At 65.6% G+C, this 12,481-nt stretch overlaps 2 protein-coding genes across 10 annotated transcripts in view; one reads left to right on the forward strand and one right to left on the reverse strand.

The window, feature by feature from the left end:
• MAF1 (MAF1 homolog, negative regulator of RNA polymerase III) lies at window positions 1–11,310 on the reverse strand. 5 transcript variants are annotated; one of them, XM_065054709.1, is made up of 8 exons: window positions 11,075–11,310; window positions 9,061–9,200; window positions 7,169–7,297; window positions 6,442–6,607; window positions 5,077–5,198; window positions 3,519–3,638; window positions 2,015–2,131; window positions 1–1,173 (listed from the first exon to the last, which is right to left on the reverse strand). In XM_065054709.1, the coding sequence occupies exons 2-8, from the start codon at window positions 9,141–9,143 to the stop codon at window positions 1,152–1,154; spliced, it is 759 nt and encodes a 252-aa protein (XP_064910781.1). In that variant the 5' UTR covers window positions 9,144–9,200; window positions 11,075–11,310; the 3' UTR covers window positions 1–1,151. The 5 variants fall into 5 exon arrangements, with proteins under 5 accessions (XP_064910781.1, XP_064910777.1, XP_064910776.1 ...); XM_065054705.1 differs by lacking the exon at window positions 11,075–11,310 and adding an exon at window positions 10,640–10,816 and having other exon boundaries at window positions 1–1,068; XM_065054704.1 differs by lacking the exon at window positions 11,075–11,310 and adding an exon at window positions 10,640–10,815.
• Window positions 10,146–12,481, forward strand: part of SHARPIN (SHANK associated RH domain interactor) — a 21,959-nt gene continuing 19,623 nt past the window's right edge. For 3 of the 5 annotated variants that reach the window (XM_065054699.1, XM_065054698.1, XM_065054702.1), the window contains exon 1: window positions 11,148–11,964. In XM_065054699.1, coding sequence (XP_064910771.1) covers window positions 11,148–11,964 — 817 coding nt within the window. Of the gene's footprint in view, window positions 10,384–11,147; window positions 11,965–12,481 lie in introns of those variants that run through there. The other 2 variants (XM_065054701.1, XM_065054700.1) reach the window with 2 other exon arrangements.

The raw sequence follows: 12,481 nt of genomic DNA on the forward strand, positions 1-12,481 counted from the left end.
TGACAGAAAAACTTTATTGGTGTGACAGGACATCGCTGGGGGGTCCCCGAGGGGGCAGGCGGTGCGGGACGAGGGGACAACGGTGGCAGAGATGTCACCCGGCCACAGCCCACGGGGCTGGGGAGCCCGTGGGGGGCGGGGGGACACGGGGGGACACGCGGGGGGAGCCGCAGGCTCAGTGTGTCCCCAGGGGTGACCAGGAAACAACCCCGGTGACAAACCAGCTGCCCCCACCCCCCCACTTGGGGGGGGCAGCTCAGACCCACATGGTTTGGGGGCTCAGCCAAGCTCCCCCCAAAATACAGAGGGGGGGACCCGGCCCCCCAAAATCTGTGCAGACCAGGGGGGACGTCACCGCAGAGCGGGATGGGGAGAACAGCGGGGATGCGGTTGAGCCAAAGCTGGGGGGGCAGCAGCCCAAAACCAGCCCCCGGCAAGGTCTGAGCTGGACCTGGCACTGCAAACACCCCCCAGGCACTGCCAATGCCCCCCCAGCACCAGGAACAACCGCCGGCACTGCCAACGCCCCCCGCACCGCCAACGCCACCTCCACGCTGGCAAAAACCAACGGCGGCTTAAAAAGAAACCCCCCAAAACCACCCCTGGGGGCGGGGGGGGGGGCTCCGGGTCATCCCCCGGGTGGGACCCCCCACGCAGGACACCAGTGCCACAACAACCAAAAACAGACCAACCAAAAAAACCTGAAACAGCAGAAAAAAACGAGGATGGGAGGGCGAGCGAAGCGAAGCTCTTTGAAACGAACGGACTCTTCTGCGGGACAGTCCGGGGGGGCTGTGTCCGGGGGGGGGGACGACGGGCGCTGGGGTCCCCCCCCGCTGCCGCTGGGGACACCGGCGCTCGGCGGGACGGAGAAGTGCTCGGGGGGATCCCGGTGCCGCCGGGTCAGTGCATCGGCCATAAAGTGCAGCAAAGCTTCTCAGGGCCCCCCCACGCCGTCAGGCCCCCCCAGCGTGGGGGGGCACAGGTGGGTCCGGCAGCGCCGCGGCGGGGGACGCAGAGGTTTCGGCGGCGCCGGGGCGAGGATTCGGCTGCGTTCAGTCCGTGGGGCTGCGGAGTCGGGGGGTCCAGTGTACGTGGGGGTGCGCGGGGGGGGCGGCAGCAGGGGGGGTGCAGAACTGCGGGGTGGGGGCTCACACGCAGAGAACCGGCACCCTGGGGGCAAAGAGACGGCGGCGCTGGGGGGATCCCGGGGACAACGGGGGGGACATGGGGGTGAAGGGGGGCATGGGGGGGCACAGAGCGGGGACATGAGGGTGCAGGGGGGGCGGGGGGGGCGCAGAGCAGTGGGGACACAGATTAGGGGCACAGAATGGAGTGGGGGGCACAGAGTGAGAGGAACAGAGAGGAATGGGGGGGCACAGAGTGGGGGGGGCACAGAGTGGGGGGGGCACAGAGTGGGGGGGGGCACAGAGTGGGGGGGCACAGAGAGAAATGGGGGGGGCACAGAGAGGAATGGGGGGGCACAGAGGGGTGACATGAGGGTGCAGGGGGGGATGGGGCGTGCGCAGAGCAGTGGGGGACACAGATTAGGGGCACAGAATGGAGTGGGGGGCACAGAGTGGAGGAACAGAGAGGAATGGGGGGGCACAGAGAGGAATGGGGGGGCACAGAGCAGGAGGGGCACAAAGAGGAGTGGGGGGCTCAGAGTGGGAGTTGGGGGCACAGAGTGTGGGGCACATAGGGGAGCAGGGCAAGAAGGGGGCACAGAGAGTAATGGGGGGGCATGGAGTGCGGGACACAGAGTGGGGAGCAGATCAAGAGTGGGGGGCACAGAAAGGAGGGGGGGACCACAGAAAGGAGTGGGGGGCACAGAAAGGAGTGGGGGGCACAGAAAGGAGTGGGGGGCACAGAGTGGGGGCCCATGGGGACCCACAGTCTCCACCCAGCTCTGCATGACCCCCCCAGAGCAGCAGCTCCAAGGCCCCCGGTCCCCCCATCCCCCGGGTCCCCCGTCCCCGTGTGCCGCGCCGTGCCGCAGCGCTCGGCCCCGCACCTCTCCTCCTCGATGCTGCCGCTCTCGGCGTCCCCGCTGTCCCCGTTCTCCGTGTCCTCCTCGCCCAGCTCCATGTCCAGCTCGGTGCCGGGTTCCGTCCGCGTGTACGCATACCCACTGCGGGAAAACCTGTCACCACCCGCCGGGGACACCGGGACGCCCCGGCCACGGGGACACCCCGATCCTCGCCCCCGGGGGGTCTCAAGTGCCCACTGGTGACACCGCGATGACACAGCCATGGGGGATACCCTGATCCTCACCCCGGGGATCTCAAGTGCCCACTGGTGACACCGCGATGACACAGCCATGGGGATACCCTGATCCTCACCCCGGGGGCCCCAAGTGCCCACTGGTGACACCGCGATGACACAGCCATGGGGACACCCTGATCCTCACCCCGGGGGCTCCTGAGTGCCCGCTGGTGACACCACGGCAGTGGGGACACCTCGATCCTCGCCCCGGGTGGCTCCTGAGTGCCCACTGGTGACACCACGGCAGTGGGGGACACCTTGATCCTCTCCCCAGGGGGCTCCTGAGTGCCCACTGGTGACACCACGGCAGTGGGGACACCTCAATCCTCGCCCCGGGTGGCTCCTGAGTGCCCACTGGTGACACTGTGATGGCACGGCCACAGGGACACCCTGATCCCCACCCCGGGGGCTCCTGAGTGCCCACTGGTGACACCACGGCAGTGGGGACACCTCGATCCTCACCCCAGGGGGCTCCTGAGTGCCCACTGGTGACACCACGGCAGGTGGGGACACCTCGATCCTCACCCCGGGGGGCTCCTGGGTGCCCACTGGTGACATTGTGATGGCACGGCCAGGGGGACATCCCAATCCTTGCTCTGGGGGGGGTCCCAAGTGCCCACCAGTGACACCACGATGGCACGGACACAGGGGACACCCCGATCCTTACCCTGGGGAGGTCCCAAGTGCCCACTGGTGACACCGCGATGGCACGGCCACGGGGATACCCTGATCCCCCGCCCCAGGTGGCTCCTGAGTGCCCACTGGTGACACCATGGCAGCGGGGACACCTCGATCCTCTCCCCGGGGGGCTCCTGAGTGCCCACTGGTGACACTGCGATGCCACAGCCAGGGGGACACCCCAATCCTCGCCCTGGGGGGTCCCAAGTGCCCACTGGTGACGCCGTGATGGCACGGCCATGGGGACACCCCGATCCTCACCCCCAGGTCTCTGCGCCCACAGGAAGGGGGGCTGGCTGCAGGCAGTGTCCCCAAGGGGTTCCTCTCCCCCGGTATGTCCCCTCCAGTGCCAGGGGACAGGCCACTGCGTCCCCAAGGACCACATCTCCCCTCGGCTCATGCTTTGGTGACGTGTTTGGAAGCAGGCTCTGGTTGTGCCAATGCTGGCACAGGCGCGTTCCCCGGCACGGATCCACCGCGGGGCCGCTGGGGTGGGGGTTCCTCCCCGGCTGGGACACGGCTCGTGGGGGGTGACACTTTTTGAGGTGACGTTAGGGCCGCGGCGCGGGGCTGACCTGATGGAGCGGCAGGTGAAGAAGACGATGCGCTTGAGCCGCTTGTTGTAAAAGAAATAGTTGAAGGACCAGAGGCTGCCGTCCTCCCCGAAGGGGTCCGAGTCCAGGTCGGGGTTGTAGCTGCAACGGGGAGCGTGGTGGGAGGAGGAGGAGGAGGAGGAGGAGGAAGGAGGAAGGGAGGAGGAAGAGGAAGGAGGAGGAAAAGAGGAGGAGGAGGAGGAGGGAAAGAGGAGGAGGAGGAGGAGGAAAGAGGAGGAGGAAGAGGAAGGAGGAGGAGGAGGAAGGAGGAGGAGGAGGAAGGAGGAAAGAGGAGGAGGAGGAAGGAGGAAAGAGGAGGAGGAGGAGGAGGAAAGAGGAGGAGGAGGAAAGAGGAGGAGGAGGAAGGAGGAGGAGGAGGAAGGAGGAGGAGGAGGAAGGAGGAGGAGGAGGAAGGAGGAGGAAGGAGGAAGGAGGAGGAAGGAGGAAGGAGGAGGAAGGAGGAGGAAGGACGGAGGAAGGACGGAGGAAGGACGGAGGGAAGGACGGAGGAAGGACGGAGGAAGGACGGAGGAAGGACGGAGGAAGGACGGAGGAAAGAAGGAAGAGGAGGAGGAGGAAGGAGGAGGAGGAAGGAGGAGGAGGAAGGAGGAGGAGGAAGGAGGAGGAGGAAGGAGGAGGAGGAAGGAGGAGGAGGAAGGAGGAGGAGGAAGGAGGAGGAGGAAGGAAGAGGAGGAAGGAAGAGGAGGAAGGAAGAGGAGGAAGGAAGAGGAGAAGGAAGAGGAGGAAGGAAGAGGAGGAAGGAAGAGGAGGAAGGAAGAGGAGGAAGGAAGAGGAGGAAGGAAGAGGAGGAAGGAAGAGGAGGAAGGAAGAGGAGGAAGGAAGAGGAGGAAGGAAGAGGAGGAAGGAAGAGGAGGAAGGAAGAGGAGGAGGAAGAGGAGGAGGAAGAGGAGGAGGAAGAGGAGGAGGAAGAGGAGGAGGAAGAGGAGGAGGAAGGAAGGAGGAGGAAGGAAGGAGGAGGAGGAAGGAGGAGAAGGAGGAAGGAAAAGGAGGAGGAGGAGGAAGGAAAAGGAGGAGGAGGAGAAAGGAAAAGGAGGAGGAGGAGAAAGGAAAAGGAGGAGGAGGAGAAAGGAAAAGGAGGAGGAGGAGAAAGGAAAAGGAGGAGGAGGAGAAAGGAAAAGGAGGAGGAGGAGAAAGGAAAAGGAGGAGGAGGAGGAGGAAGGAGGAGGAGAAGAAGGAGAAAAGGCTTTGGCAGGAGCACAAGACGCAGCTGCCAGTGCAGCCGCTTGCCCCGGGAGCACCGGGGCTGGACGTCCTGCAAGGGAGGGGACAACAGAGGGGACAGGGAGGGGACAGCAGCAGGTCCCCCATGACTGGGAGGGGACACGCAGCCCCGTGCCAGCGGTGGGTCCTCACGCACGCAGGTGCACACACCAAAACGGGACTTTTGAGTGAAAAATCACCCTCTGTGCAGGTCAGCGCGTGGGAACGGGGCCAGAGCCAGTGCCTGTCCCCTCACCTGCCCACGTCACGCCCAGCGCCTGTGGATGTCACACTGGGACAGGCGTCCTTGTCCCCTCACCTGTAGATGTCACACTCAGACAGACAGATCTCCTCGTCCACAGCGTCCCACAGATGCGGCTTCAGTGCCTTGAAATCCTCCCGCACGGCGGAGAAGAGGCTGCAGTTGACGGCGTTCACCACCTGCGGAGACCAGGGAGCTGCTGCCTGCACCTGCCTGCTGCCTGCTCTCTGCCTGTACCTGCCTGCTCCCTGCTCTCTGCCTGCTGCCTGCTCTCTGCCTGCTCTCTGCCTGCACCTGCCTGCTGCCTGCTCCCTGCTTCTGCCTGCACCTGCCTGCTGCCTGCTCCCTGCTTCTGCCTGCACCTGCCTGCTGCCTGCACCTGCCTGCTGCCTGCACCTGCCTGCTGCCTGCTCCCTGCCTGCTGCCTGCTCCCTGCCTGCTGCCTGCACCTGCCTGCTGCCTGCTCCCTGCCTGCTGCCTGCTTCTGCCTGCTGCCTGCTTCTGCCTGCTGCCTGCTCCCTGCCTGCACCTGCCTGCTGCCTGCACCTGCCTGCTGCCTGCTCCCTGCCTGCTGCCTGCTTCTGCCTGCTGCCTGCTTCTGCCTGCTGCCTGCTCCCTGCCTGCACCTGCCTGCTGCCTGCTGCCTGCCTGCTGCCTGCTGCCTGCCTGCACCTGCCTGCTGCCTGCTCTCTGCCTGCTCCCTGCCTGCACCTGCCTGCTGCCTGCACCTGCTCCCTGCCTGCTCCCTGCTCTCTGCCTGCACCTGCCTGCTGCCTGCTGCCTGCTTCTGCCTGCACCTGCTCCGTGCCTACACCTGCCTGCTGCCTGCTCCCTGTCTGCACCTGCTCCCTGCCTGCTGCCTGCCTGCACCTGCCTGCTGCCTGCTCCTTGCCTGCTCTCTGCCTGATACCTGCTCCCTGCCTGCTCCTTGCCTGCACCTGTCTACTGCCTGCTCTCTGCCTGCTTGCTGCCTGCACCTGCCTGCTGCCTGCTCCTTGCCTGCACCTGTCTACTGCCTGCTCTCTGCCTGCTTGCTGCCTGCACCTGCCTGCTGCCTGCTCCTTGCCTGCTGCTTGCTCTCTGCCTGCTCCCTGCTTGCTGCCTGCACCTGCCTGCTCTCTGCCTACTTGCTGCCTGCACCTGCCTGCTGCCTGCCTGCACCCTACCTGCTGCCTGCTGGCCCCTGCCTGCTCCCTGCCTGCACCTGCCTGCTGCCTGCTGCCTGCACCTGCCTGCACCCTACCTGCTCCCTGCCTGCTCCCTGCTCCCTGCCTGCACTCCTGCCTGCCTGCTCCCTGCCACACCCCACACGGCTCATCTTCCCCGTCCCTCCTCCAGTTCCAGAGCCCAACAGTGACCGTGGAGGGGACACGCGAGGTGGCCAGTGGCCACTGGGCAAGCTGGGGCGCTGGGCTCACGTACCCAGTTCAGACTGGGCTCCCGGCTGAACTCGTGGCTCTTGGCCGCGCTGAAGTCGTAGTCGGGCCGGAAGGACTCGTTGAGGGTGGCGATCAGGTAGAAGAGGGTCTTGCGGCTGCACTTGTCGCTCAGGGGTCCCTCTTCATCGCCGCTCTGGCTTTTACTGAGCCTGGGGGGGACAAAGGCCGGGAGGGGCGATGCTGGACACGAACCAGGTGGCCAAAAAGGCCACCAGCATCCTGGCTGGTCCCAGCTCTGGGGTGGCCAGCGGGACCAGGGCAGTGACCGTCCCTGTGCTGGGACCTGGGGGGCCAAACCCGAATACTGGGGGCAGTTCTGGGCCCCTCACACCAAGAAACCCTTGAGGTGCTGGGGTGAGTTGAGAGAAGGGAGCGGAGCTGGTGAGGGGCTGGAGAAGGAGGTTGAGGTTGCATATGGGGCACAATTTCTTCCCCAAAGGGCTGTGAGGCATTGAACAGGCTGCCCAGGGCAGTGCTGGAGTCACCAGCCCTGGAGGGCTGGACAGACGGACACGAGGTTCTCAGGACATGGGGCAGTGCCGGGGGTGGGGGAACAGTTGGACCCGATGATCTCGAGGGGCTTTTCCAACCAACACAATTCTATCGCTCAATAAACACTCAGATCAGCCGGCCCAGCCCCACAGACACGACAGCAGCCCCCAACAACGGCTCGTTCCCTCCACGAATCCCGCCCCCCCGTCCCGCGGTACCTGCTGGGGCTGATCCCCGTGGTCTGGGGGGGCGACAGGGCCTCCAGGACGTGGGGCTGCCCCTCCTGGCAGAACTGCTTGAACATGTGCTTGTCGTCACCGGCCATCTTGCACGAGTAGCTCTCGATCCTGGGGACACACACGTGACACCGGCGTGAGGCCGGTCCTGCCACCGGCCCGGTGGCACCGCGGTGCTCCTGGCCAGCGCCACGGCAGCGCTGGGGACTTGGATGGGGTGACCAAAAGATCTCCTGTCCCCAGGAGTGACCTTCCCCGCAACAGCTGGTCTGGGCTCTGCGCAGCGCAGCCACAAACCCATTTACTGACACGTAGGTATGTATATATTCACGTATGTACACACAGCCATATAGATATTTACCCCAAGGGGCACAGAGAGGCTGGCGGAGCTGAGCGGCCCTTCCAGGGACACCAGAGCCCCCACAAGCTCCCCGGGGCCGCCGAGCTCTCTGCCCGCGGGGGGAGCTCAGGAGAAGAGCACCAAGCCTGCCCGCGGCACGGCAGCCAAACCCGCCCCAAGGATCCTTAAGCCAGGATTAAAAATAGGCCCGTGGCTGGCAAAGGACCAAGTGTCTTGTGATTGCCCCGAGCCGGGATCGCTGCCAGCGCCGGAGCGTGGGCACAGGCAGCGCCAGCAGCAGTGGGGGGATCCTGCCCCTGCGCCCCCGTGTCCTGAGCCCCCAGCAGCACCTAAAGGACCTGCAGGAGAGCTGGAGAGGGACTTTTCACAAGGGCACGCGGTGGCAGGACAAGGGGTGATGGTTTAAACTGAGAGAGGGGAGATTTACATGAGATCTGAGGAGAAAATTCCCCGTGGGGGTGGTGAGGCCCTGGCACGGGCTGCAGAGCAGCTGTGGATGCTCCGTCCATGGAGGGTCCTGGGCGGGCTGGACGGGGCTCTGAGCAACCTGATCTGAGTGAAGACATCCCTGCGGATCCGCGTCCTGGTTTCAGCTGGGACAGAGTTCATTTTCTCCCCAGCAGCCGGTGCAGTGCTGGGTTTCGGACTGGGGACGAGGAGGATGTTGGGAACACCCCGATGCTTTGCTTGTCACCAGCGATGTTCATGCCCAGCCAAGGACTCCTGAGGGGGAGCCTGGTGGGGCACGAGGAGCTGGAGGGGACACGGCCGGGACAGCGGATCCCAGCGCCAAAGGGACGTTCCGCTCTGTGGGACATTGTGCTCTGGATATGAACCGGAGCTGGCCGGGGGCAAACAGCACTGCTGGGGAACCCAGGGGCTACCGGCGTTGTGGGAAGTGAGCAAGTGCATCATACGCCACTTGTTTTGTATATTCTATCATTATTATTATTATTTTCTCTTTGCTGTCCTATTCAAGTGTTCTTCTCTCGACCCATGAGTCTTTTTCTCTTCCCCTCTTTCAATTGTCTCCCACTTTGGGGTGGGGGATTAGCGAGTGGCTGCGTGGTCCCAGTGTGGTTAAACCACGGCAATAAGATGGGGACAGAGTTTGGAGCAGGGTCTGTTGTGACAGGACAAGGAGTGATGGTTTAAAGTAAAGGAGGGAGATTCAGGCTGGATATAAAGATCAATTTGCCACGCTGAGGGTGGTGAGAGCCTGGCCCAGGTTCCCAGAGCAGTGGTAGATGAACCATCCCTGAGACACCCCAGGCCAGGCTGGACGGGGCTCTGAGCACCCTGAGCTGTGAGATGTCCCTGCTCATGGCAGGGGGGGCACCGGGTGATCCTCAAATGCCCCGTCGAACCCAAACCACCCGATGATCCTACAGGCCAGCAGCCACCTGTCCCCTCCGCTCCAGGCACCGAGCGCTGACGCTGTCGAACTGTGACGCCTCCTAACGCCGTTCTCGGGAAAGACGAGCCGAAGCGGCCCCGTCTCCCCGGCACCCACCTGCCGATGATGTGAGCATCTCCCGTCTCCACCGTCAGCTGGGAGTTTATTGCTTCAAAACTCGAGTTCTCCAACAGCTTCATTGTCTCAGCTTCTTGGAGCGACTCCCCGCGCGACAGCTGCTGCAAAGCGTGCGGATCCTGCGGAGAAAGCGGCGCTGAGGCCCTCACGGCCGGGGAGGTTTGCGCAGCCCTGTCGGGACCTGGCACTTCACGCTCTCCGGGATATTTTCCAGCCTAAACAGTTCTACAGCCAGAGGCAACGCTGGGAAACCGACAGCTCCGCCGGGCAGGGACGGAATAGTGACAACAGTGCCCCATCGACACCCGTCTGATCCCGTTGTCCCACGTGGCTGCGTCACCGAGAGCAGCTCAGCCGGGGGTCCTGCCCACAGCACCAGCAGTAGCTGTGCCGGGGGTTCTGGGGCTCCCCTCCGCACTTTTGGAGGTCACCGGCTGGTTTTGGCCGTTGTTGTCCCGCAAAGCTGGGGGGAGCACGCAGCACCCACTTTGCCGCAGGCTGGGGGTGATATGGGCGCCGCAGCCAAGTCCTGGGGTGGTCTCTGGCTCCTCCACGAGCTCTCACTGGGCTGGTTAATTGGTTAACTGGTTAATTGGGAGGACGGCAGTGTTCAGTGCCGCCCCGGCTGGACGGGGACGGGCAGATGAAGGGGGAAGGCGCCCGAGCTCCCGCTGCCCCCCCAGCGCGGGGCCTCGCGGCGCTGGAGCCGGAGAAGCCGTAAATAGCGCCGGGGATGCAGCGCCAGGGCTCTGTGGACACAGCGCCAGGGAAGATATGCCCCCCCGAGCACCCCCAGGCTCGCCCCGTGACCGGGAGAGCCGCAAGCAGCCCCCACACACCCCAGAGAGCAGGAAACGGTCCGCAACCCCCACCCGGCATCAAATATCGGGTGTCGCCGCAATCGATAGCCGTCTAAGCCGGAAAGGAAATCCCCAGGCACAGTGGAACAGCGAGTTCCCACCGCCCCGACTCGCTTTTGCGACGGTGTCCGGTTCCGTCCCGCCCGTTAAATCACCCATGCTGGGTTTACCAGCCGCCCCCGGTCCGGGTCAGGCTCCCACATTGGGGGAAACCGCGTCTTTGTGCAGCATCCCGGCCCTTCTGCTCCACCGCGAGCTCAGGAGCGGCCTTGGGGAGATGGAGCGGGGAAAACCGGAGGGAGAAACCACCAACACACAAGGACCAGGGGCAGAACATGGAACGTTTGCCGGGACAACGTTCCAGCCCCTTCCTGCTCCACACAGTGCCGGCCAGAGCGGGAAGGAACCGTCTCTCGGCGTCCGTGGGGACACGAGCGGAGAGGTTTGTCGGCTTAATTTAAACCAGCTTAATGTACAGGGTATTACGGGGTTCACGGCGCGTTTCCACAGCAAAGCGCCCCCGTGCCAAAGCCTAAGGGGGCGGCGGGTGAGCCGAAGGGCGAAACCCCGGGCGAGAAACCGCCAAACGGAGGATTGCGGGTCAGCGAGGTCAGCTCGTGGATGTTATTAGCAAGTCAAAGGCGAGCGCCCCCCCGCCTTTACGGGTGGGGTGTGGGGAGGGCTCGGCCCTGCGTTACCTGACAGGGAAGCGGGCGCGCTGGGGACGGGGAAACGCGACCTGGAGGCGGGGGAGGAAGCGCGGGATTCACGGGGAGCTGCCACAGGCACCACACAGAGGGAAATGGAGACGGGCACAGCCCGGAGAGGCGGCACAGCCCCTTCCCGGGGCCTCCCCGGCGCTGTGGAGCCCGGGGCGGCGGCGGCGGCCCCGGACGGGCCCGGCCCTGAAGGTGACAGGGCCCGGCGGGCGGGGAGCGGCGCCGCCGTCCCGGCATGCCCCGCGCGGCGGGCTGAGCGCCCACCCTGGCGGACTACAACTCCCAGCATGCCCCGCGCGGCCGGGGCGCGCCCAAGCGCTGCGCTCCCGCCGCAGTGCACGCTGGGAGTTGTAGTCCGCGGGGGGGGGGGTCTCCGGGGCGACGAGCGGGGGCGGCGGGGGAAGCGGAGCTTACCGGCGTTTCCTGCTCTCGGTCCCGGCGGGGCCTCCTCGCCGTGACAGCTCCTTCAAGCTCGGGGCGTTTGTAAATGGAGGTGTCTCCGGGGAAAGCTCGAGGAGGGCGCGTGTGCCTCGGCCGCCGTCCGCCGTCTGGCGCCGGCCCACCGGGCCTCCGCCCACCTCGACATGTCCCCGACTGCTCGGGACGGAGCGAGCGGCTGAGCGAGACCTGGGAGTCCCCCGGAGCGTTCGAGCGGGCGAGCGAGCGGTCCAACCTTTCCTCGGGCACCGGACGACAACAAGCAGTGAGGCCCCACCCGCCGCCCGTCCGTCCCGAGCGGCGCCTCACAGCCCGCGCGTCCCCATTGGAGGATTGCGCTGGCCATCGCCGCGGATCTCCTCTTCGGTTGGCTGAGAGGGACGTCAGTCAGGGCAGCGCTCCCGCCCTCCGCGGGGCACACCCGAGGCCCCTCCCTCAGGCTGAAGCGCTCGGCCTCCTGATTGGCTGGCGGGGACAAAGACGGGGGGAGCGGCTGTCAATCACCGCGGGGTTGTGCGCGGGCGCCCCCACCCGTCTCGCAGCGCGTTGCGGCCCCGGGGGCGGGGCGAGGGGCGGAGCCTCCGGTACCGGAACGCTCGGGCGCGGGGACGCGTTTCCCGCCGGACCGCGCGGAAGTACCGGCGGCGATGGCTCTGCCCGGTGCCCCCGGCCCGGCCCCGGACGCGGCCCCGCCGCCGCCGCCCACCGTGCTGATGGCGGTGCGGGCGGGGCTGGCGCGGGCCGCCCGCCTCCCGCCGCTCCCCGCCGCCGCCGCGCTCCGCCTGCAGCTCAGCGTCCAACCCGCGGCCGGCGGGGAGCGCCGCTTCCGCCTGGGCCTGCGGCACCCGGAGCCCGCGGGCGGGGAGGTGGGGCCGGGGGCGACGGGGGGCGGGGGCGGGGCGTTTGTACCCGCGCTTCGGGGCGGATTTAGTCCGAGTTCGGGGCGGTTTTAGTCCGAGTTCGGGGCGGTTTTAGTCCGACTTTGGTGCGGTTTTAGCCGGGGTTCGGTGCTTTTTTAGTCCGAGTTTGGTGCGGTTTTAGTCCGAGTTTGGTGCGGTTTTAGTCCGAGTTTGGTGCGGTTTTAGTCCGAGTTTGGTGCGGTTTTAGTCCGAGTTTGATGCGTTTTTGCCCGGGATTTGGTGCTTTTTTAGCCGGGGTTTGGTGCGGTTTTAGTCCGAGTTTGGTGCGGTTTTGCCCGGGATTTGATGCAGTTTTAGCCGGGGTCTGGTGCGGTTTGAGCCCGAGTTCGGTGCAGTTTTAGCCGGGCTTTGGTGCAGTTTTAGTCCGAGTTTCGGTGTGTCTTGTCCCTGGTGGTCGGACTGTCGTGCTCGGTGCCTCTTTCTGTCCCCGCTCACCTCCTGCAGAACCCGGGGACAGAGCACA

The sequence above is a fragment of the Columba livia genome, chromosome 2, assembly GCF_036013475.1.
Source record: "Columba livia isolate bColLiv1 breed racing homer chromosome 2, bColLiv1.pat.W.v2, whole genome shotgun sequence".
NCBI classification, from domain to species: Eukaryota; Metazoa; Chordata; class Aves; order Columbiformes; family Columbidae; genus Columba; species Columba livia.